Source organism: Coffea eugenioides, chromosome 9 (genome assembly GCF_003713205.1).
Source record: "Coffea eugenioides isolate CCC68of chromosome 9, Ceug_1.0, whole genome shotgun sequence".
NCBI lineage: Eukaryota > Viridiplantae > Streptophyta > Magnoliopsida > Gentianales > Rubiaceae > Coffea > Coffea eugenioides.
Window position 1 is genome coordinate 4,145,902 of NC_040043.1, and position 26,905 is coordinate 4,172,806.

The 26,905-nt window shown below is 35.5% G+C and overlaps 2 protein-coding genes and 1 long non-coding RNA gene across 4 annotated transcripts; all 3 read right to left on the minus strand.

The window, feature by feature from the left end:
- Positions 1–219: 219 nt before the first annotated feature.
- Positions 220–2,414, minus strand: LOC113783599 (aquaporin PIP2-4-like). Its single transcript, XM_027329782.1, has 4 exons — positions 1,968–2,414; positions 1,176–1,471; positions 844–984; positions 220–707 (listed from the first exon to the last, which is right to left on the minus strand). Exons 1-4 carry the CDS (start codon positions 2,272–2,274, stop codon positions 585–587), a joined length of 867 nt encoding a protein of 288 aa, XP_027185583.1. The 5' UTR covers positions 2,275–2,414; the 3' UTR covers positions 220–584.
- Positions 2,415–6,189: 3,775 nt separating this feature from the next.
- LOC113783685 (aquaporin PIP2-4-like) lies at positions 6,190–8,385 on the minus strand. Its single transcript, XM_027329887.1, has 4 exons — positions 7,939–8,385; positions 7,147–7,442; positions 6,815–6,955; positions 6,190–6,678 (listed from the first exon to the last, which is right to left on the minus strand). Exons 1-4 carry the CDS (start codon positions 8,243–8,245, stop codon positions 6,556–6,558), a joined length of 867 nt encoding a protein of 288 aa, XP_027185688.1. The 5' UTR covers positions 8,246–8,385; the 3' UTR covers positions 6,190–6,555.
- Positions 8,386–13,575: 5,190 nt separating this feature from the next.
- Positions 13,576–26,459, minus strand: LOC113782724. 2 transcript variants are annotated; one of them, XR_003469841.1, is made up of 3 exons: positions 25,319–26,459; positions 22,813–22,939; positions 13,576–15,190 (listed from the first exon to the last, which is right to left on the minus strand). It is a non-coding gene; the product is annotated as an uncharacterized LOC113782724 (long non-coding RNA). The 2 variants fall into 2 exon arrangements; XR_003469842.1 differs by lacking the exon at positions 22,813–22,939.
- Positions 26,460–26,905: the final 446 nt, after the last annotated feature.

Here is a 26,905-nt window from a genome sequence, read left to right on the forward strand (position 1 = left end):
GTCCCTTTTTCCAGCCATGACTAGTGTGTCTTCATTCAATTCGAGCTAAACGTGAATCAGATGCTTCTTTGTGCGTGTAGCACTCAAATTCCCATTTCCATGGACCACGTTTCCTATTTCCTTCAAGAATTTCACCATTGCCAAATTTCTCACAAGCGACGCACGCAGCCATCAAGAATTAAATGCCAAAATTAAGGAAATTTTTGATGCAGAACCAAATTTTGATAGAAGCCCAGTGCATATCTGACATCATTTCCAGGTAAAAAGATTCATTGCACATAAATGGAGGACCAGTACAAATTCCATACCCAAATAAATAGCTGAAGAAGGACAACAATAACAACAAGAACAAGAAAGGAAGAGATTACAAAATGCTTTCTCCTTTCGAGTTTCAACGCCGAACTTTTTTGCTTTGTCTATACACTTCTTCCATGGCTTTCTTCCACTGCTCAAAAAAAAAAACCTCCTAATACATAAAAGACTAGTAACATTACACTAGCCATGGCTTTTCTTATTCCTGGCCATGGTGGTTCTTGGTGATGGAAGAGCAGGTGTAAAAGAGGAGGACATTTGACTTGATCTGATCAGACGTGGGAACTGCTGCTCCTGAATGAACCAAGAGCTTTAACTGCTCCTGCTCTCAGGATGAATTGGTGGTAGAAAGCTGCAATTGCTGCACCAATGAAGGGTCCTACCCAGAAAATCCACTGAAAGGAGTGGTTGAAATTTGTCAGTATAATAAATAACTCGTGGAGTACGTAGTATGGTGTACCACTCTACTTATTATTGCACAAAAGCCAATTGCCTACTAAGAATGTTGTTATAAATTGGTATAGTACTAACTTGGTCATCCCAAGCTTTGTCCTTGTTGTAGATAACAGCAGCTCCAAGACTTCTGGCAGGGTTAATGCCTGTGCCGGTGACTGGAATGGTGGCCAAATGCACCATAAACACCGCAAATCCGATCGGAAGTGGTGCTAAAATCTACAAATGAATCAATCGTGCAGATTCAAAACTGTTAGTAACATATAATTCATTCATTATTCATCTGTAGTATTATTTAAGGAAGCTTAGAAGTCAAATCAGTGATATATATATAAATTGGTTTTTTAAAGCAAGTTCGATCGATTAGCATAGACCAATAAATTTGGAATAAATTCGGTGTAAATACTTACAGGGACATGGGAGTCTCTAGCACTCCTCTTGGGATCAGTGGCAGAGAAAACAGTGTAGACAAGAACGAACGTTCCGATGATCTCCGCAGCCAAACCTGTGCCGGTGCTGTAGCCATCCTGAAGCTGGTTGGCTCCTCCGCCGTATGTGACATAGTAGGACCTCTGGAAGGCCTTCACAAGCCCCACCCCGCAAATGGCACCTACACACTGAGCCACCATGTACGCCAGTGCTCGGGTCAACGACACCTTACGTGCCAGAAACAGCCCGAATGTCACTGCAGGATTAATGTGACCACCTACAACCAAACATACCAAAATATATATATATATTATTTTCTTTATGGGAACATAATTAACAATTATTGCTTCCTAGTTCTTCTTATTGTTTTAACTGTTTCCATTGTTATAAATAAATAGGGGAGATTCTAACCATAAGTAATTTACTAATGGTTAGGTGATGAATGAAAGAAGTATTATTATTGAGCTTTAATAGATTAAATATTGTTAAATATTTTTAAAATTTAAACTATTTATCCTTGACGAGATATACAAGTCGAGGAAATAATATTCAAAAGAGACCATATAATTTTTCTATAAATAGAATACAGTATAATGTTTAATATGAAAAATACTTTCATGGACTGAGATAATTTTTTTTTTTTTTAAGCATAAGTGGGAGATTCTAAACTAGAATTTCTCATTGATGTAAAATATACAATCAATATTTTGTTTTATTTTTTCAGAAGGAAGGCGGTGGACAATGTAAGGGGGGAAAAAAGAAGGAATTATTACCAGAAATGCCAGCGGTGCAGTAGACAAGAACAAAGATCATGCCACCAAAGGCCCATGCAATTCCAAGAATTCCCACCCCGCCGCACTGGTCACCTTGGTGGGCAACGTCAATCTGGCTTTTGTAGCCAATGACGGTGAGAACAGTGATGTAAAGGAAGAGAAGGGTAGCTATGAATTCAGCAATGATAGCTCTGAAGAAGGACCATTTGGTCAGCTCTTCAAGGTCAATCAGCGGTGCTGGTGGTGGATCATGGTAGTCCTTGGTCGTAAAAGAACCATGCTCTGCCACCCCCATATCCTTTGCCATAGCTCACAATGAAAAAGAAAAACAAAATTTGTGCAAAAAAAAGAATCCAACAAGAAGATGATAAAATGAAAGAAAGTGGGAAACAGGAGGAGTAAAGCTTTTTGTAGTGAAGAAGAAGAATAGAGTGTGGCAGTGGAGTGAGTGAGAGGCGTAGGGGTATTTATATATGGGGTTGGAGGGGGAAGAAAATTTTGTTGGTAAATGGATTTCTTCTTTTTTTTATAATTTGATATAAAAATGGATTTCTTTTTTTACTAATTATTTCTAAGGAAGTTGAAAAATGGCCGTCCAAGAGTTATAGCATTAGCCGTTGGTGGGCGTGGTGATGATCAAGAAGATTTGGGCATCTCGCTTTCACCGTCCCACCAGAAAATTGCCCCACCACCTTCTCCCACTCTCTCTTTTTTCTTTAAACGGCTAGTCCCGTGCACCGCATTGATGCGAGTTTCCATCATGACTCGTTAGTGATTCTACCGCCACAAGAAAAAGGCCACAAAAAAAAAAAAAAAGAGGAATGGTTTTTCTGGTGGAAGATGCCGACAAGTTTCACCACATGCTAGAAAAAAAAGAAAAGAAAAAAGAGTGTCCGAGAATTTTTTTTGTTTGGATGATATGGCGATTTGCGGTCTAGAAATAATCTACTACAATGGATGCACAAAGTTCTTCAAAAAGCACGAGGCTTCACTTATGTCATGGAGAACTTTCCTCTGGCGATTTCCCAAAAGGTTACAGGGTCATAACTTTTAGGAATTATTGGGGTACCGCTTTTGAACTTTAAACGTTGTTGCTAAACCTAAACCTAAAGCAGTTGAACGGCTAGCTATTTCCAAACTCATTAAAATTTGGCTACACCCTCGATCAGTAAGTAGGTAGCAGGAAACTTAACAAAGAAATTAATGTTGGAGGTGAGAGATGATAGCAAAAGGTTCATCTCACTTTCCAACCCATCCAGCAGATCAATACAAATTAACAGCTAGTATATAAATAGACTCTATTAAGTCATCATCCTTTATTAAGCAACATTGCCCCAAGGTCAAGACTAGCCAGCCCTTCGCGCGAAAGGATATACTCCCTCCGTCCCACTTTGATAGTGCTAGTTCTTTTTTCACACAGTTTAAAAAAAAAGTAATTAACTTTGTTGGAACAATCAATTTAGGTAGCTATTTTCCTAAAATACCCTCACATTAATTAGAGTACAACTTTATGGGAACTTGAATTGATGGTAAAAAAAGAATAAACTCTCATTAAATGGGATAGGTTTATAGTAACAACAACTTGCATTGAATAAGGGTATTTTAGGAAAATTAAAATACAACTACATTCTTCAATTGAAAAGTGGACAACAATTTGGGACAGACGAAAAAGAAAAATAGGACTATCAAAGTGGGACGGATGGGGTAATTTTTTTGAAAGGAAAAGTCTAGAGTATGTCTTGTGCTTAAGACTATATATGCTTTTTGGGCAAAGCTAGCCAGGACAAAAGCAGATTAATCTTATAGCAAGTCTGTGCTGACCAAGAAATATGCATAAGTTCTTTTTCCCACTAATTAAGCATGTTCGTTTTTGTAGTTTTAATGAATTGTAATTCTTCTTATCATCCATAAGTTCCTTCTTATCTTATCACCAAGAAATAAAAGAAGAAGAAGAAGCATAAATTAGTAAAAATGTATATAAAAAAAAAAAGATAGTAGTAAATAACAATTAATTGCAGTAAAATTGTCAAACATGTATTGTTAGGTATTTTAGTTTCTTCCCCTCAAACTTGGAAGTCATTTCTGCTCATAGAGTATTAGCACATTGCTTTAAAAACTTGCACCGGCCATTGACTCATTTTTCTCATTTTCTGACCAGTTCATTTGGGAGACCAAATGGTCTTTTTCCATACTTTAATACACCATATATAGTAGACAGGACGTTTCCTCAACGGTACCTTGATGAGCAAATTTAATCAATGTTCGTGTCTTGACATATGATGCTTAGTTGAAAAGGTCTAATTAGAAAAGTACCACATGTTGGGTGAATTTTCCCATACTTATTGATGAATGATTAAAAGGTTAGAAAAATTGATGAATGATAAAAAAAAAAAAGAGTAATCATACACCAAAACTCAACGTGTTTATGAGAATTGATACTTGAGAGTAATAGTCAATCTCTCTTCCAATGACTTGAGTAGGATCACGTATGAAGGAGTTATTTAATTAAGTGTTATTATCTTTGCTAATTTGCTGTATTGACCTTAGAGTTGCTTTGGTAGTTATCCTAAAATATTGGTTTCACTGGAATTTCATGCTAATTAGTCATTTAGAATTGATAATAAGGCACCTACAATGTTTATTAATGAATTATACATAGTTTTCTACCATTAATAATTGCCATGGTTGAATCTTGTAATTATTAAATTTGTGCTAATTCCATCCTTATCTAACTATGGTTACTCTTGTTCAAATTCTTGCCGATCCTTTTCCATTGTAATGCTTTGGGATTCGGTTTTCCTTTTCAAAACACAAAGGCAAATAGGATATAATCGTTGCCTATTTTTCTCTTAAACTTGCTTAAGGTTGCATGTTGAAATGAAATTGTCCATATCTGCTATTTAATATTTTTCTATCCTTTATTATATTTTTATTTGTTGATAAATTGCAGGGAGTTTGTCTTTCCGAATTTACTGATCAAACACGTCTATATATTATTACTTCAAATGAGTGGATTACCTCTTACAATTTTCTTTTGCTTTGTTTCATTCTCTTATTAATTATTAAATCATACTACTTTGTTAATCATTATTATTTCAGTAACCCTTTCTTTCACGCACACCGGGCGTATTGCGCGGGGTAGCAATAGAATGCCGCTTGCTCAAATTGTCCAGATAGGTACATATGGACGTTTTTGGACCAGTTATTGCTACGCTGGGGCCTACAACGACACAATTTCTGCAGCTGGTGGACTAATGCAAGGCTTGGATTTGATTGGCGGTTCGTCAAATTACGAGAATGTTCCTTTAATTTTGGAGAGAAGAAGGGTCCCCCCAGCCGGTTAACGTCATGAATTCTACAAATCTTGCTAGGAAGCAGATGACTCTGATCCAGTCTAACATATTAGGGGAGAGTGGAGTAGCTACAATCAGTGGCGGAGCCAAAAAAAATTTTCAGTGGGGGCAAAAGTAACAATAAAATTTTTTTCCTATTCTTTTGCTAGTTTTTTAAGTAAAAAAAATATTCACCAATAAGTTAAATGAAAAAAAAAAATTTGAACTTATTTCATAAAAAAACTTTGGGCACACTTAAGATAATATCAACATTTTATGCATATTGTAGGAATTTAAGGGGGAGCAGTGAGGGCCCGTGCCCCTAGTGCCCCCACCTTAAATCCGCCAGTGGCTACAATTATGGAAAATATCCAAATATTGACATGTTTTTGTTTCAGGTGCGCTCCTTTTGTGCAGTGGATGATGATATATGCATTGAGTCAATTGCAATTGAAAGGGGAACTTCTCAATTGCTAGCACCAATGTCCCTTGTTGTGTTTATGTTTTGGCAAAATTTGGCGGTCATATGCCAAAGATGCTTGTGCAGAAAAAATATACAGTGAAAATCTACAAACAGTTACTGCTTCCATTGACAAGATAGCTCCTGGACAAGGCAGATGGATTGGAAACTATACACCTGTAAAGTCCCTTTTTCCAGTCGGTGAGGATGAAATAAATGTCTAATAATAGACTAGTGTGTCTTCATTCAATTCGAGCCAAACGTGAATCAGATGCTTCTTTGTGCGTGTAGCACTCAAATTCCCATTTCCATGGACCACGTTTCCTATTTCCTGCAAGAATTTCACCATTGCCAAATTTCCCACAAGCGACGCACGCAGCCATCAAGAATTAAATGCCAAAATTAAGGAAATTTTTGATGCAGAACCAAATTTTGATAGAAGCCCAGTGCATATCTGACATCATTTCCAGGTAAAAAGATTCATTGCACATAAATGGAGGACCAGTACAAATTCCATACCCAAATAAATAGCTGGAGGAGGACAACAATAACAACAAGAGCAAGAAAGGAAGAGATTACAAAATGCTTTCTCCTTTCGAGTTTCAACGCCGAACTTTTTTGCTTTGTCTATACACTTCTTCCATGGCTTTCTTCCACTGCTCAAAAAAAAAAAACCTCCTAATACATAAAAGACTAGTAACATTACACTAGCCATGGCTTTTCTTATTCCTGGCCATGGTGGTTCTTGGTGATGGAAGAGCAGGTGTAAAAGAGGAGGACATTTGACTTGATCTGATCAGACGTGGGAACTGCTGCTCCTGAATGAACCAAGCGCTTTAACTGCTCCTGCTCTCAAGATGAATTGGTGGTAGAAAGCTGCAATTGCTGCACCAATGAAGGGTCCTACCCAGAAAATCCACTGAAAGGAGTGGTTGAAATTTGTCAGTATAATAAATAACTCATGGAGTACGTAGTATGGTGTACCACTCTACTTATTATTGCACAAAAGCCAATTGACTACTAAGAATGTTGTTATAAATTGGTATAGTACTAACTTGGTCATCCCAAGCTTTGTCCTTGTTGTAGATAACAGCAGCTCCAAGACTTCTGGCAGGGTTAATGCCTGTGCCGGTGACTGGAATGGTGGCCAAATGCACCATAAACACCGCAAATCCGATCGGAAGTGGTGCTAAAATCTACAAATGAATCAATCGTGCAGATTCAAAACTGTTAGTAACATATAATTCATTCATTATTCATCTGTAGTATTATTTAAGGAAGCTTAGAAGTCAAATCAGTGATATATATATAAATTGGTTTTTTAAAGCAAGTTCGATCGATTAGCATAGACCAATAAATTTGGAATAAATTCGGTGTAAATACTTACAGGGACATGGGAGTCTCTAGCACTCCTCTTGGGATCAGTGGCAGAGAAAACAGTGTAGACAAGAACGAACGTTCCGATGATCTCCGCAGCCAAACCTGTGCCGGTGCTGTAGCCATCCTGAAGCTGGTTGGCTCCTCCGCCGTATGTGACATAGTAGGACCTCTGGAAGGCCTTCACAAGCCCCACCCCGCAAATGGCACCTACACACTGAGCCACCATGTACGCCAGTGCTCGGGTCAACGACACCTTACGTGCCAGAAACAGCCCGAATGTCACTGCAGGATTAATGTGACCACCTACAACCAAACATACCAAAATATATATATATATTATTTTCTTTATGGGAACATAATTAACAATTATTGCTTCCTAGTTCTTCTTATTGTTTTAACTGTTTCCATTGTTATAAATAAATAGGGGAGATTCTAACCATAAGTAATTTACTAATGGTTAGGTGATGAATGAAAGAAGTATTATTATTGAGCTTTAATAGATTAAATATTGTTAAATATTTTTAAAATTTAAACTATTTATCCTTGACGAGATATACAAGTCGAGGAAATAATATTCAAAAGAGACCATATAATTTTTCTATAAATAGAATACAGTATAATGTTTAATATGAAAAATACTTTCATGGACTGAGATAATTTTTTTTTTTTTTAAGCATAAGTGGGAGATTCTAAACTAGAATTTCTCATTGATGTAAAATATACAATCAATATTTTGTTTTATTTTTTCAGAAGGAAGGCGGTGGACAATGTAAGGGGGGAAAAAAGAAGGAATTATTACCAGAAATGCCAGCGGTGCAGTAGACAAGAACAAAGATCATGCCACCAAAGGCCCATGCAATTCCAAGAATTCCCACCCCGCCGCACTGGTCACCTTGGTGGGCAACGTCAATCTGGCTTTTGTAGCCAATGACGGTGAGAACAGTGATGTAAAGGAAGAGAAGGGTAGCTATGAATTCAGCAATGATAGCTCTGAAGAAGGACCATTTGGTCAGCTCTTCAAGGTCAATCAGCGGTGCTGGTGGTGGATCATGGTAGTCCTTGGTCGTAAAAGAACCATGCTCTGCCACCCCCATATCCTTTGCCATAGCTCACAATGAAAAAGAAAAACAAAATTTGTGCAAAAAAAAGAATCCAACAAGAAGATGATAAAATGAAAGAAAGTGGGAAACAGGAGGAGTAAAGCTTTTTGTAGTGAAGAAGAAGAATAGAGTGTGGCAGTGGAGTGAGTGAGAGGCGTAGGGGTATTTATATATGGGGTTGGAGGGGGAAGAAAATTTTGTTGGTAAATGGATTTCTTCTTTTTTTTATAATTTGATATAAAAATGGATTTCTTTTTTTACTAATTATTTCTAAGGAAGTTGAAAAATGGCCGTCCAAGAGTTATAGCATTAGCCGTTGGTGGGCGTGGTGATGATCAAGAAGATTTGGGCATCTCGCTTTCACCGTCCCACCAGAAAATTGCCCCACCACCTTCTCCCACTCTCTCTTTTTTCTTTAAACGGCTAGTCCCGTGCACCGCATTGATGCGAGTTTCCATCATGACTCGTTAGTGATTCTACCGCCACAAGAAAAAGGCCACAAAAAAAAAAAAAAAGAGGAATGGTTTTTCTGGTGGAAGATGCCGACAAGTTTCACCACATGCTAGAAAAAAAAGAAAAGAAAAAAGAGTGTCCGAGAATTTTTTTTGTTTGGATGATATGGCGATTTGCGGTCTAGAAATAATCTACTACAATGGATGCACAAAGTTCTTCAAAAAGCACGAGGCTTCACTTATGTCATGGAGAACTTTCCTCTGGCGATTTCCCAAAAGGTTACAGGGTCATAACTTTTAGGAATTATTGGGGTACCGCTTTTGAACTTTAAACGTTGTTGCTAAACCTAAACCTAAAGCAGTTGAACGGCTAGCTATTTCCAAACTCATTAAAATTTGGCTACACCCTCGATCAGTAAGTAGGTAGCAGGAAACTTAACAAAGAAATTAATGTTGGAGGTGAGAGATGATAGCAAAAGGTTCATCTCACTTTCCAACCCATCCAGCAGATCAATACAAATTAACAGCTAGTATATAAATAGACTCTATTAAGTCATCATCCTTTATTAAGCAACATTGCCCCAAGGTCAAGACTAGCCAGCCCTTCGCGCGAAAGGATATACTCCCTCCGTCCCACTTTGATAGTGCTAGTTCTTTTTTCACACAGTTTAAAAAAAAAGTAATTAACTTTGTTGGAACAATCAATTTAGGTAGCTATTTTCCTAAAATACCCTCACATTAATTAGAGTACAACTTTATGGGAACTTGAATTGATGGTAAAAAAAGAATAAACTCTCATTAAATGGGATAGGTTTATAGTAACAACAACTTGCATTGAATAAGGGTATTTTAGGAAAATTAAAATACAACTACATTCTTCAATTGAAAAGTGGACAACAATTTGGGACAGACGAAAAAGAAAAATAGGACTATCAAAGTGGGACGGATGGGGTAATTTTTTTTGAAAGGAAAAGTCTAGAGTATGTCTTGTGCTTAAGACTATACATGCTTTTTGGGCAAAGCTAGCCAGGACAAAAGCAGATTAATCTTATAGCAAGTCTGTGCTGACCAAGAAATATGCATAAGTTCTTTTTCCCACTAATTAAGCATGTTCGTTTTTGTAGTTTTAATGAATTGTAATTCTTCTTATCATCCATAAGTTCCTTCTTATCTTATCACCAAGAAATAAAAGAAGAAGAAGAAGAAGCATAAATTAGTAAAAATGTATAAAAAAAAAAAAGATAGTAGTAAATAACAATTAATTGCAGTAAAATTGTCAAACATGTATTGTTAGGTATTTTAGTTTCTTCTCCTCAAACTTGGAAGTCATTTCTGCTCATAGAGTATTAGCACATTGCTTTAAAAACTTGCACCGGCCATTGACTCATTTTTCTCATTTTCTGACCAGTTCATTTGGGAGACCAAATGGTCTTTTTCCATACTTTAATACACCATATATAGTAGACAGGACGTTTCCTCAACGGTACCTTGATGAGCAAATTTAATCAATGTTCGTGTCTTGACATATGATGCTTAGTTGAAAAGGTCTAATTAGAAAAGTACCACATGTTGGGTGAATTTTCCCATACTTATTGATGAATGATTAAAAGGTTAGAAAAATTGATGAATGATAAAAAAAAAAAGAGAGTAGTCATACACCAAAACTCAACGTGTTTATGAGAATTGATACTTGAGAGTAATAGTCAATCTCTCTTCCAATGACTTGAGTAGGATCACGTATGAAGGAGTTACTTAATTAAGTGTTATTATCTTTGCGAATTTGCTGTATTGACCTTAGAGTTGCTTTGGTAGTTAGCCTAAAATAATGGTTTCACTGGAATTTCATGCTAATTAGTCATTTAGAATTGATAATAAGGCACCTACAATGTTTATTAATGAATTATACATAGTTTTCTACCATTGTTACAACTAATAATTGCCATTGTTGAATCTTGTAATTATTAGATTTGTGCTAATTCCATCCTTATCTAACTATGGTTACTCTTGTTCAAATTCTTGCCGATCCTTTTCCATTGTAATGCTTTGGGATTCGGTTTTCCTTTTCAAAACACAGAAACAAATAGGATATAATCGTTGCCTTTTTTTCTCTTAAACTTGCTTAAGGTTGCATGTTGAAATGAAATTCTCCATACCTGCTATTTAATATTTTTCTACCCTTTATTATATTTTTATTTGTTGATAAATTGCAGGGAGTTTGTCTTTCCGAATTTACTGATCAAACACGTCTATATATTATTACTTCAAATGAGTGGATTACCTCTTACAATTTTCTTTTGCTTTGTTTCATTCTATTATTAATTATTAAATCATACTAATTTGTTAATCATTATTATTTCAGTAACCCTTTCTTTCACGCAAACCTACCAACCCGGCGTATTGCGCGGGGTAGCAATAGAATGCGGCTCGCACAAATTGTCCAGATAGGTACAGATGGACGTTTTCGGACCAGTTATTGCTACGCTGGGGCCTACAACGACACAATTTCTGCAGCTTGTCGACTAATGCAAGGCTTGGATTTGATTGGCGGTTCGTCAAATTACGAGAATGTTCCTTTAATTTTGGAGAGAAGAAGGGTCCCCAGCCGGTTAACGTCATGAATTCTACAAATCTTGACATGTTTGGATTGATGTTTTTGACCTTTTTTTTTAAGTTCCTTTGTAAGTACAATTTTTTATCTCGCAAATGTATCAAATTGTAAACAATTTACAACAATAAATACCAAATGAGTTTGATTTCAAATTTTCTCTATTGGAGTATAGCAGATAAAACAATAAGGTTTTGGTTTTGTTTTACCTACTGTTTTATTAAGAGTCTGGTGAACCCATCACAAAATAATAATGAGGGGTTTCGAAATCAGGTCATTTCTTCAACAAAAAAAAAAAAAAACATCCGAAATGATTTTATAAAGAGAATCCAATAATACTACTTAATTAAGCACAAAAACTAGTACTCCAATACACTAAACTATCATTGAAGAGCGACCCTACGTACACCTTTTTTATTTTACGTGAAATGCTGAAATTGTCATTCTTAAACGGTTGAAGTACAACTAGACTCGCTCACTCATGCTTATTGCTTATGATCGGAGGATCTCTTGCTTGTACAACTCCAATTCAATTTACCATTGCTCATACATGGCCACTAGTTTGAAAACAGCAAAATGCACACAAAGCTAGAAGTATACGTACATGTAATTTGGATCCCTTTTTATTAATCTGCTGAATTTTGAAATCTGACTACTGAAATAATTAATTAATTTACTGAATTTTAAGCACTGAATTTTAAACCTAAATGGTGTTCCAACATAATTTGAACCAGCCATGTTCTCTAATAAATCTTGCCAAAACCCAAAACACACAAAAGAACAAAAACAAAACTGTGAAGCACATGAAGCAAACCGTGGAAATCCTACTCGGATGGATCTCACCCCCCACCCGACAAATTTTGTCCAAATTCCGAAAGTTAACTTTTATTATTGGCAAAACTGATAACGCATCCTAGCAAGTAATGATAAAAGCAAGAAGCAGTTGATGGTTCACGGGGTCCAACTACGGCTATCAGGCAACCCGTGCATCTACGAAAGCAGATGTCTCAACTTCTCCACTATTCTATTCTATGTTGGCTTCCTCTTCATCAGAAGCAATGAATGGTAGGCACTCATTCATTCATTGCTTCAATATCCCACTTTTCCTCGTTACGAAAAAAAAAAAAAAAACTTATTTCTTGTTGATAACTAGAAACTAGTGGGCAATCCTATGAATTCAGTTCCGGAGCTAATAAAGAAAATAGCACAAAAGGGCAATTTGGTGTACACAAACTACGAAGTCTTGAGATTAATTTCCGTTTGTAAGATCATGCCAAGCACTTAACAATAATGTCTTGAATGTGATTCTATTTTCTCTGTTTGTTAGCGGGACGTAGGGGGCAATCATTCGACTTAACTTTTTTTTTTTTTTTTTAGCAGCGATGAGATGAAATTTAAGAAGCCGATAAGAAGAAGGGACATTTGAATCCTAAACAGATCATTCTTGAGTAAGGAATTTATTGATGCTCTCCTAGACTTTTATCTCTGTGAATGAGGATTTAAAGGGAGTCAGCTACCTATTTCGGCTCGCATAATTCTCTTATTCCTAACAAATGATCAAAGAATTTGCAGCCTCAAAAAAGGGAAAATACAATTAAAAGAATTTGCTTAGGAATGAGAGAATTTGGTTAGGCATGATATGCACGTGGTTTTTACAATTTTAACTAGCGTCGCGATCATCATCATATCCCTGTATGCAGAAAGCTGCCTCATCCATGCCAGCAATTATGGCTCTTTTAAATTTGTTGTGTGGCTTCTGGCCCCTACTAAAAACCACCGACTACAAAAGTTCCTTGGTCAAGTTTTGCTGCTACGGCCTACGAGCCACCAAGCCAATCCAAATTTGTCACGTCTCCAAGTTCATCTTTCTTGTACTGTCTGATGACAGATAGATCGCCTGCAATCTTAGTGAAAGTGCACTGTGATGTACCCCAATCTTCATCTCTCACGACTCTCTTATTTCCAATGGCTGCTCCCCAATGTCTGGCTTTACCCGTTCCCTGCTGCAATATGATTAAGCACCTCATGTGAAAACGTTTCTATTTCTCCTTCACTTGGACTTACTTTGATCGTTCCAAGAGTGATTAGATGTGACTGTACTATACATGAAATTACTCTTTACTTCATCATAATCTTGAGGATTTATCCCTAAGAATAGAATTTGTCTACTCAAATCTGTTTCACAGTATGCCTAAAAACAAATATTTTATGCATAGAGACTTGTGTCTTGCGATCATAGAGAAAGGGAAATCAAATGGCAATGAACCAACCAAGATACATGTATAAGCAGTTCACAGGCTCAATTTATGTTTTTGAATCATGCTATTGCCATCTGTCATCAAACATCAAAACCAGAATGAGCAAATAGAAAATCACAATAGAGAACTCCATAGAAAACATCAAAACCAGAATGATTCCCGAGCGTCTTCTGCAAAATACTCATACCCAAGTCGAGAAAATACAAGAAGATAAGATAAGCCATAAAAGGGAAAAAGGGATGGCGCTTATATAAAGGGGGCTTTACCAAAGACATGTAACCCAAAAAACTGAAGCACAAGCAGAGTAATGACTCCAAAAGAAAAGGAAAAAAAAAAGTGAAGAAAGGTGAAAAGGAAAATCGGACCAAAATATAGGATAACACCAGTTAGGTATTATCCAAAATATAACAGAAAGGAATACCATCATTCAATAGGCAAAGTAATACAGAAGATGCATAGGCAGCATAACTGAAACTAAGCAACATGTCGTCTTTCAATAAGAATTTCCAGCATAACCAAAGACAGCTGCTGCAAAAACAAGCAAGAAAAGACAAAATGTATAATTCAATAGCGTAAATAGACCACACAACAGAAAATCTAAAGTAAACTAATCAATGTTTTAAAAGTAAGCAATAAGCATTCACTAATATTTTTTGCCCAGGATACTCTAGTTGCATGACTCAAAAACTCCCAAGTGGTTTAAACTTATGCCTTCTATCCCTTTGCAGCTTACAAAAAAAAAAAAGACCCATAACCCATCAAATGAATAGGCATACGAGTAGATAAAATAAGCCATAAAGGGCAGATGGAATAGTATTCAAACTACCGGGAGTTTGTGATTTAATCACCTACACTATCTGAGGCCAAAATATCCAGTCAATCATCTACTGGCTTCTTTTCTTTTTTTATTCTTTATCAGAGTATGAAACATGATATACATGCAAGCAGTTTTCAAGCTCAATTGATGTTTCTAATTATGCCATTTATCATCAGATATTAAAACCCAAATGAGAGAATAAAAAAAATTAGAATACAGAATTCCATATAAGTACTCTAAAGCCTTGAAGCATGACATAAACATGTACAAATAACTGGTGATCAATTTTATGCTATTTAGCTTCTATAGAAATAACTGGTAATCAATTCATTTTTGTCTTTCTTTTTTTTAGTTTCAAAGTGCTTCAAAACAAAAACAAAGATTGTCTAGATCTCCCTTAAAACAGAACAAAATGAAGAGGCACATACGAAAATTCCTAAGACCTTCAGCTTCTAACATGCAAAAACCAGAGTAAAACAAATTAAAAAAACAGCAATCTACACCATCGGGACTCAGTAGGAAGCAAGAATCCATAAATCGTGGTCTACAGCTACTATGTGCAAACTCATGTACAGGGACAATATTCACAAATAATTTGGGATTAAGTCATAATTGATATCAAATAACAGATGAATCAGTTATATGCAGCAAGCAAGCATAGAACTCAAAAGAATCTAATCTACAAGAACGGGGGAAAAAGAAACACTAAAGAAATAATACTCATCTGAAAGCGTTGCTCCTCAAAAATCTTTCTCCACCGCAGCAAAAGAAAGCAATTCTCTTCACATGAACCTTTCTGCCCTTTCTCTCTCCCCCTCTCTGTTTTGAATTTTTGGAAGGTTAGAATACAATTGCAAGCTTTATGTAGAGGCTACTGGGTGTCAGTAAATGGCTAATTTTCACTGATGATTGTCATCCGAATACCAATGGTAAACTCAAACGGGTTGGTTTGGATGGATTAGTCATCATAAATTGGTAAATTGGGTTGAATAGAATATCACTCGGGAAAAGTTGAAATCTAATTGAGAGGTGTCTGTAGACAGTTGACATGGATAGTAAGTCAGTAATGTAGACAATAGTGAGGGTCAAAAATATTACAGAATTTTAATTCCCAGAAAAAAGGAGATAGGCAAGCACAATGGGCTCCTCTGGCACTGAAGATGGTGGCATTAATAGTAATACATAAAGCACTTTCATTGGAACCAAATTTTCAATCTAAGAATCAAGAATGCAAATATAAAGTTGATGTTGTTTGGATCAAAAGAGTTCATTTTTATGAGTTTAGACTATTGGAAGTACTTCATAGGTCAACTAACGATTTTCGTATACCTCTTTGTGAATTCTTGGCCTACTGATACGGATATGAAATGTTTGCAAGGGTACAAAAGTGCTTTCGATATGCTATTCCATTCCCTTGTGTCTTTAGGAAATAAGCGTGCCCAGGGAAGTGGATAGGTTTACAAGAAGATAAGATAACCAAAGGGATAATAGGATAGCATCCAAAAAGGGTCTTTAACTAAGACATGTAACCCAAGAAAGGAGCACGAACAGAATAATGATTCCAATAAAAGAATTGAAGAAAGATGAAAAGGAATATCAGACTAGACAAGAAATGATGGATAGAAAGGCCCATTCCTCTGGGCTGACAGCCAACTAAAAGTTTCATCCTAGAGAAATGACTCTCAGAAGCTATATCAAAGAAACTATGACAATGTTCAATGGTCTACATGAACTCCACAAAGAAATGCTAAATTGATTCGAAGAAATCGTAAGAAGACAACCTCCAAATGAACCTTGGTGCAACATGCTTTCTTGTAATTCTTCAGGATTTCTAGAATCTGAGATTCACTTTCTAATGACACCTTTTGGATCTCCAATTTATTTCTCCAGAACACTACTTATTCAACAAAAGATTTGTTGACTATCTCCCAAACTTGTAACAAACCCACAAATAAGTTCCAGGTAACTCGCCTATATTAATTTCAATTCCCTAACACAATATCAGAATCCAACAAAATGAAAATAACATCACTCCTCCTATCACCATCTAAATATTCAATTTAAATCCTTCAAGGCAACGTCCGTACTACAAGAGTCAAACTTTAACTTGCAAAGGGATAAAACTCTGCACAGTTCCACAAGGTACTTACTAAGCTTGGTATACTCTGGCTACCCCTTGCCTTAAACCCTGTAGACTGGTCAAAAACAACCTCCAAACGAACCATTCTATCATATGCTTTTTCGAAATTCCTCTGGATTTCCAGAACATAAGTTTCAAAGTTATTAACGTTATTTCTTTTCCCACACTAGAGCACAACTCATCTACCAAAAAATCTGTTCTCAATATTAAAAAATTATAACAAACTGACAGATGAATTTCAAGTCACTCAACTACATCAGACAGAATACAACAAAATCTCAGAATCTAATAAGTACATAGTTCATTGTGTCACCATCTGAATACATAAACTCTAAAGTACGATGTTAGAAAGAGTCCTATATTTGCCAGCAATGGAACTAAACTTGGCACAAATGTAAGAATTTCACACTAAACTTGGTATGTTCTTGTTATTTTTTGCCATCAACCTCATAGAATGGTGAAAACCAACCCATAAACCTTGGTGCAATATGCTTTCTTGTAATTCTTGGGATTTATAGGACCTAAAATTCAGTTTCTAGTTCACCTTTTTTCTTTCTCCAAACGTGCCACTTATCTGCCACTGAAGTCATTGAAAACAATCCAGACTTTTTTCAAACTCAAATAGATTCCAAGTAACTCACATAGATTAATTAGAATCCAACCAAAATCTCAGAATCCAAAACTATGCCCATATACTCTGTTCCACCTGGCACCCATTTAAATACTCAAATAAAGTGCTAAACTGCAACTTCATTACATGAGAGTCCTATATTTGCCTGCAAAGGGCAAAACATTGCACAATTCACCTAATTCTGGACAAAACCCATCCAAATGAACACTGTTGAAATATGCTTTCTAGTAATTCTTGGGATTCATAGAACCTAAGTTTCAGTTTCTCTAAAAAAAAATGTTTCAGTTTCTAATTGACCATTTTCTTTTCTCCAAAGGACCACTTATCAACCATTAAAGTATTTGAAACATTCAAAATTTTTAACAAACTCAAATAGATTCCAAGCAACGGACCTACATTAATTATAATCAGACAAAATCTCTAAATCCGAAGCACATATACTTTATTCCACCTGTCATGCATTTGAATAATCAAATCAAATGCCAAAAATGACAAAGAGCAATGGCATTAAATAAAAGTCCTATAGTTTCCAGCAAAGGACAAAATTCTGGACAACTCACCTAAAATGAACCTTGCTACAATGTGCTATGCTATCTTGTAAATCTGGTTCAAGAAGTTCACTTTCGGATTCTAAAAACCAATTTTCTTTTCTTTGCTTATTGCACCACAATACTTCTTGCCTACCACAAAATCATTGGTAATACTGCAGATTTTAACAAACCCACAGATAAATTCCAAGTAACTCACCTAGATTAGATAGAATCCAAAAAGATGCAATACTAAGTTCCTTGTGTTGCCATCTGGGCATTCAATTTAAATCCCAAAACGCAACGTCCTTGAATATAAGTCCTCCCAAATTGCCTGCGAAGGAACCAAACTCTGCAGAAAGCCAACAAACTATGAACTAGACTTGGTATGTTCTGGTCACTCTTTGCCTTGAGCCTTGTAGAATGGTAAAAAAACCTCCAAATGAATTATGCTGCAATATGCTTAGTAGTAATCTTGGGATTTCTCGAAGCCAAGTTTCTTTACTAAATAACCTTTTTTCTTTCCTCTATTTAATTAACAAGAACACTACTAATTGATCATCAATACAGCAAATATTTAACAACCAACAAATAAATTTCAAGCCGCTAACCTAGATTAGAAAGAATCCCAAAAGATGCAATACTTAGTTCCTCATATTACCATATGGACCAATCAATCTAAATCTAGAAGTGAAATGTCCTTGTATATGAGTCCTCCAAATGCTTGCAAATGAACCAACCAGCAAACTTCCAACTGAACTTTGTATGTTCTGGTTAATCTTTGCCTTAAGCCTTGCAGATACTTAGTTCCTCATGTTACCATATGGACCAATCAATCTAAATCCAGAAGTGAAATGTCCTTTTATATGAGTCCTTTAAATGCTTGCAAATGAACCAAACTCTGCACAATATCCAACTGAACTTTGTATGTTCTGGTTACTCTTTGCCTTAAGCCTTGCAGAATGGAGAAAAAACAACCTTAAAATTGCCTTACTGCAATATTCTTACATGTAGATTTAGAATTTCCCAAACCTAAGTTTCTGTTTTAAATAACCTTTCTTTTTTTCTCCATTTATTTAACTAGAACACTAGTAATCAACTGTAAAATTCATTGGCAATACTCCAGTTATTTAATAACCCACAAATAAATTCCCAAAAACTCACCTCGACCAACGAAGACCAACAAGATACAACATAAACTTTGCTCTTCCTGTCACCATTTGTATATTCAATTGATACCTAAGTCTGCACGACACCAGTAAACTTCTAATTAAACTTGGTATGTTGTAGTTACTCTTTGCCTTAAGCCTTGTACAAAGGTTAAAAAGCAACTACAAATGAACCTTGCTGTAAAATGCTTGCTTGTAATCCTTGGGATTTCTGAACCTAAGTTTCTGCTCTACATGACCTTTTTTCTTTTCTCCATTCAACCGGAACACCAGTAATCTATCATAGTATTCAATGACAATACGCCAAACTTTAACAACCTAGAAATAAATTCCAAGCAGCTCACCTAAATTAATTAGAATCCAACAGCATGCGAACATACTTTGTTCCTCCTATCACCATTTGAGTATTCAACTGATACTCTAAAGTGCAATGTCGTTATTCAAGAGTCCTATATGTACCTGCAAAGGGCAAAACTCCGCACAATTCAAACTTCTAATCATCCTTGTCTATATACCATTTTTCTGATTCTAAATACCATTTCTTTTTTTGTCCATCTATTTCAATTCAATACTACTTCTACCATGAAATTACTGACAATACTCGAAAATTGTAACAAACCAGTAGATAAATCCTAAGTAACTCACCTAAATTAAGCAGAATTCAAAAGATGCGATATTCAGTTCCTTGTGTCACCATCTGGCCAATCAATTAAATTAGACTGAATCCAAAAGATGCGATATTTAGTTCCTTGTGTCACCATCAGGCCAATCAATTAAATCCCAAAGTGCAATATCCTTGTTTATGACTCCTCTAAATGCCTACAAAGGAACTAACTCTGCACAATTAACACAGCAAACTTCTAACTAAACATGGAAAGTTCTGGTTACCTTAAGCCTTGTAGAATTCTAAAAAATGTTTCCAAATGAACCTTGTGGCAATACTTGTAATTCTTGGGATTGCTCAAACATATTTTCTTTTCTCCACTTATTTAACCAGAACACTACTAATTGATTATAAAATTCATAGGCAATACTTCAAATATCTAACAACTCATAAATAAATTCCAAGTAATCAATTAGTTTGCAACAAGATGCACATACACTTTGTTCCTCCCAAAGTGCAACGTCCTTACATACGAGTCCTATATATACCAGCAAGGGATATAAAGTCTAAAAAATTTCAAACTTAGTGTGTTCTTGCTACTCTTTGCCATTAACCTTATAGAATCGTAAAAACCAACCTATAAACCTTGGTGCAACATGCTTTCTTGTAATTCTTGGGATTTCCAGAACCTAAGTTTCGGTTTCTAATTAACCTTTTATCTTTTCTCCAAAAGCACCACTTATTAAAGTCATTGACAACATTCCAGATTTTTTACAAACCCAAATAGATTCCTAGGAACTCACTGAAATTAATTAGAATCCAAACAAAATCACAAAATCCAATACAATGTGCATATACTCTGTTCCACCCACCACCCATCATTTAAATACTCAAATCAAACGTCAAGTTGCAACTTCATTACATGAGAGTCCTATATTTGCCTGCAAAGGACAAAAATCTGCACAATTCATCTAAATCATGACAAAACAACCTCCAAATGAACCTTGGTGCAATATGCTCTCTAGTAATTCTTGTGATTTGTAGAACCTAAGTTTCAATTTCTAATTGACCCCTTTCTTTTCTACAAAACACTACTTATCTACCATTAAAATCATTGACAATATTCCAGATTTTTAACAAACTCAGATAGATTCCAAGCAACTGACCTAGATTAATTATAATCAGGCAAAATCTCAAAATCCAACTTGCATAGACATTATTCCACCTATCACCCATTTGAATACTCAAATCGAATGCCAAAGTGCAACATCATTAAATAAAAGTCCTATAATTGCCTACAAAGGACAAAACTCTGGCCAATTTACCGAACTTCTCACTAAGCATAATATGTTTTGTTTACTTATTGCCTTAAACACTGTAGAATGATCAAAAACAACCTTTAAAATGGACCTCACAACACTGTTCTTTCTTGTAAATTTGGTTCTAGAAGGTCACTTTCAGATTCTAAGTACCAATTTTCTTATCTCCATTTATTGCACCTGCATACTTCTTGCCTACCACAAAATCATTGGTAATACTCCAGATTTTAACAAAGCCACAGAAAAATCCAAGTAACTCACCTAAATTTAGATATGCAATACTTAGTTCCTTGTGTCACCATCTGGACATTCAATTTAAATCCTAAAGTGCAACATCCATGTATATAAGTCCTCTAAATTGCCTGCAAAGGAACCAAACTCTGCAGAACACCTGCAAACTACAAACTAAACTTGATATGTTCGGGTTACTCTTTGCCCTGAGACCTGTAGAATGGCAGAAACACAACCTCCAAATAAACTTTGCCGAGATATACTCAATTGTAATCTTGGGATTCTCAAAACTAAGTTTCATTCCCAAATAACCTTTTTTTTTCCTTTTCTCTATTTATTTAACCAGACCAGTACTAATTGATCATGAATTTCATTTGCGATGCTCCAGATATTTACCAACCCACTAACAAATTTCAAGCCACAAACCTAAATTAGAACGAATTCCAAAAGATGCAATACTTAGTTCCCCATGTTACCTTATGGAAAATCAATCTAAATCCTGAAGTGAAATGTCCTTGTATACAAGTCCTCTAAATGCCTGCGAAGGAACCAAACTCTGCACAACACCAACAAACTTCTAACTGAACTTTGTTTTTTCTAGTTACTCTTTGCCTTAAGAATTGTAGAATGGTGAAGAAACAACCTCCAAAATGCTTACTGTAATATTCTTACTTGTAAATAATGGAATTTCTCAAACCCATGTTTCTGTTTTACCTAACATTTCTTCTTTTCTCCATTTATCTAACCGGAATAGAAGCAATCCATTGTAAAATTCGTTGGCAATACTCCAAATATTTGATAACCCAAAAATAAATTCCCTGTAACTCATTTCAACCAATTAAGACTAACAAGATGCAACCTAAACTTTCCTCTTCGTGTCACAGTTTGAATGTTCAATTGATACCTAAAATGCAATGTCTTCACATAAAAGTCCTATATACACCTGGAAAGGGCAAAATTCTAGACAATTCTAAATACTACTTATCTCAATATCATTTTTTTGGATTCTAAAAATCATTTTTACATTCTCCATTTATTTCACCACAATTATACTTGTCTACTATAAAATTAATGACAATACTCAATATACCTAAGAAACACACAGATAAATCCCAAGTAACTCACCTAAATCAGATGGAATCCAAAAGATACAGCCCTTAGTTACTTGTGTCACCATGTAAACATTCAATTTAATCCTAAAGTGCAATGTCCTTGTTTATGAGTTCTCTAAATGCCCACAAAGTAATCAAAGTCTGCACGACACCAGCAAACTTCTAATTAAACTTGGTATGTTGTAGTTACTCTTTGCCTTAAGCCTTGTACAAAGGTTAAAAAGCAACTACAAATGAACCTTGCTGTAATATGCTTGCTTGTAATCCTTGGGATTTCTGAACCTAAGTTTCTGCTCTACATGACCTTTTTTCTTTTCTCCATTTGTCAACCGGAACACCAGTAATCTGTCATAATATTCAATGGCAATACGCCAAACTTTAACAACCTAGAAATAAATTCCAAGCAGCTCACCTAAATTAATTAGAATCCAACAGCACGCGCACATACTTTGTTCCTCCTATCACCATTTGAGTATTCAACTGATACTCTAAAGTGTAATGTCTTTACACAAAAGTCCTATATATACACCTGCAAAGGGCAAAACTCGGCACAATTCTTAATAATCCTTGTCTATATACTATTTTTCAAGTTCTAAATACCATTTCTTTTTGCTTCAGCAATTTCACCTCAATACTACGAGTACCATGAAATTACTGACAATACTCGAAATTTGTAACAAACCAATAGAGAAATCCCAAGTAACTCACCTAAATTAGACAGAATCCAAAAGATGCGACACTCAGTTCCTCGTGTCACATCTGGACCTTCAATCAGATCCCAAAGTGCAACATCCTTGTTTACCAGTCCTCTAAACGCCTGCAAAGGAACCAAACTCTGCAAAAAACAGCAAACTTCTAACTGAACTTGGAATGTTCTGGTTATCTAAGTCTTATAGAATGCTAAAAGAGGTCCAAATGAACCTTGTGGCAATACACTTGGGAAATTCTTGGGATTTCTCGAACTTATGTTTCTGTTCTAAATAACCTTTTTTTTTCCTGTTCTCCACATATTTAACAAGAGCACTACTAATCAGCATAAAATTCATAGGCGATATTCCAAATAATTCACAATCCACAAATCAATTTCAAGAAACTCAATCACTTTGCAACAAGATGCATATATACGTTGCTCCCCCTGTCACCACTTGAATATTCAATTCATACATCAAAGTGCAAAATCCTTATATGAGAGTCCTACATATGCTAGCAGAGAGTATGACTCTACCCAATTCACCTAACTTCTTACTAACCTTTGCATGTTTTCCGTACTCTTTGCCTTAAACCTTGTCGAATAATCGAGAACAACCTCTAAATGAAACTTAGTGCGATATGCTTTCTTGTAAATGTCTGGAATTTCTAAAAAGCTCACTTTCAGTTCCTAATTAACCTTTTTCTTTTCTATATTTATTTCACCACAGTACTACTTATTTACAATAAAATCTATTGATAACATTTTAAGCTTGTAACAGACCCATAAAATAGAATTGGAGTAACTCATCTAGATTTGATAGAACCAAATAGATCTAAGAATCCAAAAAGATGTAACTTTAGTCCCTCATATCATATTCAATTTAAATCCTAAATTACAATACCCTTACATAAGAAGCATACAAAGGCCTAAGCAGTTGACGAATGAAGTCTTTCCAAGAGTTTAAACACATAGGAATGAATTCTTTAGACCCAAACAACATCAAAAACAAAATTGCATTCTAGATTCTCAGAATTGAAACTTTAGTTCTAATGAAAGCCTTCAGTTCTCTACCCATGGCACCCACAGGAATGCTAGAGGAGTTAATTGCATACGTATCTTCTCTTTTCTGAAAATTAAAATCCTGCCCTTTTTTGTCCATCACTACCCTAAGCATCACCCAATGCTTTCCATTAAGTTCATTAGTCTCCATTAAAAATCTACAGCCATTTCTACATTAGAATCAAAATTTTCTAATGCGATTTAGGATTATCTCTGTTGGGTTTCAATCTCTAATGATAAGCAGCATAGATAAAAAATATAACTGAGCTCAAAGGACTGATTGTGCAGTTTTGTTTCGTTCTTCAGTCTCAAAATGTCTAAAATCATCAGAAGTATTAGTCAGAGATTTTAATGTAGGCAACAAGTAAATCATTCACTTAAGAATTTTGGCCACAAATAGTGTACTTGCATGATTCAAAAACTCCATATGGTACCATCTACCCCTTTTGGCTTACAAAAAAAGAACCCATTCCCTATCGAAAATGAGTAGATAAAATAGGCCATATAGGGCCAACGGCAGTCATTTAAACCATAAGAGGTCTTCAGTTATGAAATTACACTATTTGAGGCCAAAAAAGTTTAGTAAATAATGACTTGTAGCCTACTTTAAGCACTTTGACTAATATTTCTATTGATTTTAATCATTTTCAAATTGAAGTCTGAAATAAACTGCACAATCAGTCAACGTGCTCCACATATATTTTTGAATTATGCCAATACCATATGAGAACGAAACCCAGTGGAGAGAATAGAAAATCACGCTAGAAAATTTGAAATCGAACTGTGAGGTGGTTGTAAAGAGTTGATATAGACTAATGAACCTACTGGAACTAAGTGGGAAATGCTTGCAGTAATGAGGGGCCAAAAAATTGCAGGATTTTAAATCCCAGAAAAAAAGGAGATAGGCATGCGCAATTGGCTGCTCTAGCACTGAAGATGGTGCCATGGATAGTAATAAATAAATGGCTTTCATTAGAACTAGATTTTCAATCTAAGAATTAAGGAAGCAAATTTGTGATTGATGTTATTTGGGTCCAAAGAGTTCATTTTATGTGTTTAGACTATTTGAAGGACATCATGGGTCAACTAACACTTTTTGTATACCACTTTGTGAAATGCTATTCTACTCCATTGCATCTTTGGCAATTACTCATACTCCATGAACTGGACAAGAGGATAAGATAAGCAATAAAAGGGAAAATGGATAGCACCTAAAATGGGGGCTTTGCCTAAGACATGTAACCCATAGACAGAAGCACGAGCAGAGTAATAATTCCAACAAAAAAATTGAAGAATGGTGAAAAGGAAAATCAGACCAAATGACAGGAAATCATAAATGGAAAGGCCCATCCCTCTTGGGTGACAGGAAGCTGAAATTTCCTCCTAGCAAAATGACTTTCAGAAGCTATATCAAAGAAAGTATGACAATATATTTTCTAACCCTTGTAACTTACAAAAGAGTACCTGTAGCTCAAAATGAAGGCTGATGGAATATAAAGAAACCAAAAGTGGGTCATGTGCATTCTCACGAGCGAAAAATCAAAGCCTAATGAGGGAAAGCAACAATTTATTGCCATTCAACAACAAAAGAAACTATCAGCAATCAATTCTAAGTCTTTAGTAACTGAGACAAGTCTGTTTTCTTTTTCTTTCTTTGTTTTTTTTTTTTGAGAATTTCCATCTAAGCATCAACATCAGTTAGGTATCATCCAAAATATAACAAAAAGGAATACCATCATTCAATAGGCAAATTACTACAGAACATGCCTAGGCAGCATAACTGAAACTAAGCTACATGTCTTTCAATAAGTACTTCTTGCATAACCAAAGACAGCTGATGCAAAAACAAGCAAGAAAAGATAAATTGCATAATTCAACAATGTAAACAGACCACGCAACAGAAAATCTAAAGTAAACTAATCAAAGTGCTAAAAGTGAGCAATAAGTATTCACTAGTATTTTTTGCCCTGGATAATCTAGTTGCGTGACTCAAAAACTCCATATGGTTTAGACATATATCTTCTATCCCTTTGCGGCTTACAAAAAAAAGGACCCATAACCCATCAAATGAATAGGGATACGAGCAGATAAAATAAGCCACAAAGGACAGATGGAATAGTATTCAAACTACTGGGAGTTTGTGATTCAATCACCTATATTATCTGAGGCCAAAATATCTAGTCAATCATCTACTGGCTTCTTTTTCTTTTTCTTTTTTTTCTTTATCAGAGCAGGTTTCAAGCATGATATAAACATGTGCAAAGAACTGGTGATCAATTTAACGCCATTTAACTTCTATAGAAATAACTGGCATCCAATTGCTTTTTGTCTTTCTTTTTTGATTTTCAAAGTGCTTCAACATAAAACAAAGAATGTCTAAATCTCCCTTAAAACAGAACCCATGCACAGGGACAAGTTCACAAATAATTTGGCTTTAAGTCATAATTGAATGCAAATAACAGATAAATCGGTTATATGCAGCAAGAAAGCAGGGAACTTGAAGAAGATTATGCAACAAGAAAGCACGAAACCTGAAGAATCTCATCCCCAAGAAGGGGGGAAAACAAAGAAACAGTAAAGAAATAATACTCATCTGAAAGCGTTTCTCCTCAAAAATCTTTCTTCATTGCTGGAAAAGTAAGCGATCCTCTCAGCAAAAATTGAATTCATCCCCCAATTTTCTGATTTCCCTGCCCCCTCTCTCCCCCTCTCTTTGTTTGGAATTTTTGGAAAGTGAGAAGACAAGCGCGAGCCTTATATATAGGCTGCTGGGTGCCGCCAAACGGCTATTATTCGCTCGCTAGTGTGGTCCGAATACCAACGGTAAACTCAAACGGATAGATTTGTTACTTGTAATTTGCAAATGACAGACGGGTTTGGTTCCGAATTTCATTTGTCTAACCGGGCTGGAGCACTCATTATGGGCCTCAGATTTTATTTTCTTAAAAGAAGTAGTGTATGTCATCCCAAAAAAAAAAAGTGACAAAATACAAAGTGAACAATCTATTTCCTAAATTTTTCAATGCTTCTTAACATAATACAAATAAACAC

Bases quoted from the DNA above. Each gene is read 5' to 3' on its own strand.
- LOC113783599 (XM_027329782.1), bottom strand. From the start codon at position 2,274: ATGGCAAAGGATATGGGGGTGGCAGAGCATGGTTCTTTTACGACCAAG. The intron at 1,472-1,967 runs GTAATAATTCCT...GTTTGGTTGTAG, and splicing joins CTGCACCGCTGGCATTTCTG to GTGGTCACATTAATCCTGCA. The intron at 985-1,175 runs GTAAGTATTTAC...ATTCATTTGTAG, and splicing joins CTAGAGACTCCCATGTCCCT to ATTTTAGCACCACTTCCGAT.
- LOC113783685 (XM_027329887.1), bottom strand. From the start codon at position 8,245: ATGGCAAAGGATATGGGGGTGGCAGAGCATGGTTCTTTTACGACCAAG. The intron at 7,443-7,938 runs GTAATAATTCCT...GTTTGGTTGTAG, and splicing joins CTGCACCGCTGGCATTTCTG to GTGGTCACATTAATCCTGCA. The intron at 6,679-6,814 runs GTTAGTACTATA...CACTCCTTTCAG, and splicing joins ACAAAGCTTGGGATGACCAA to TGGATTTTCTGGGTAGGACC.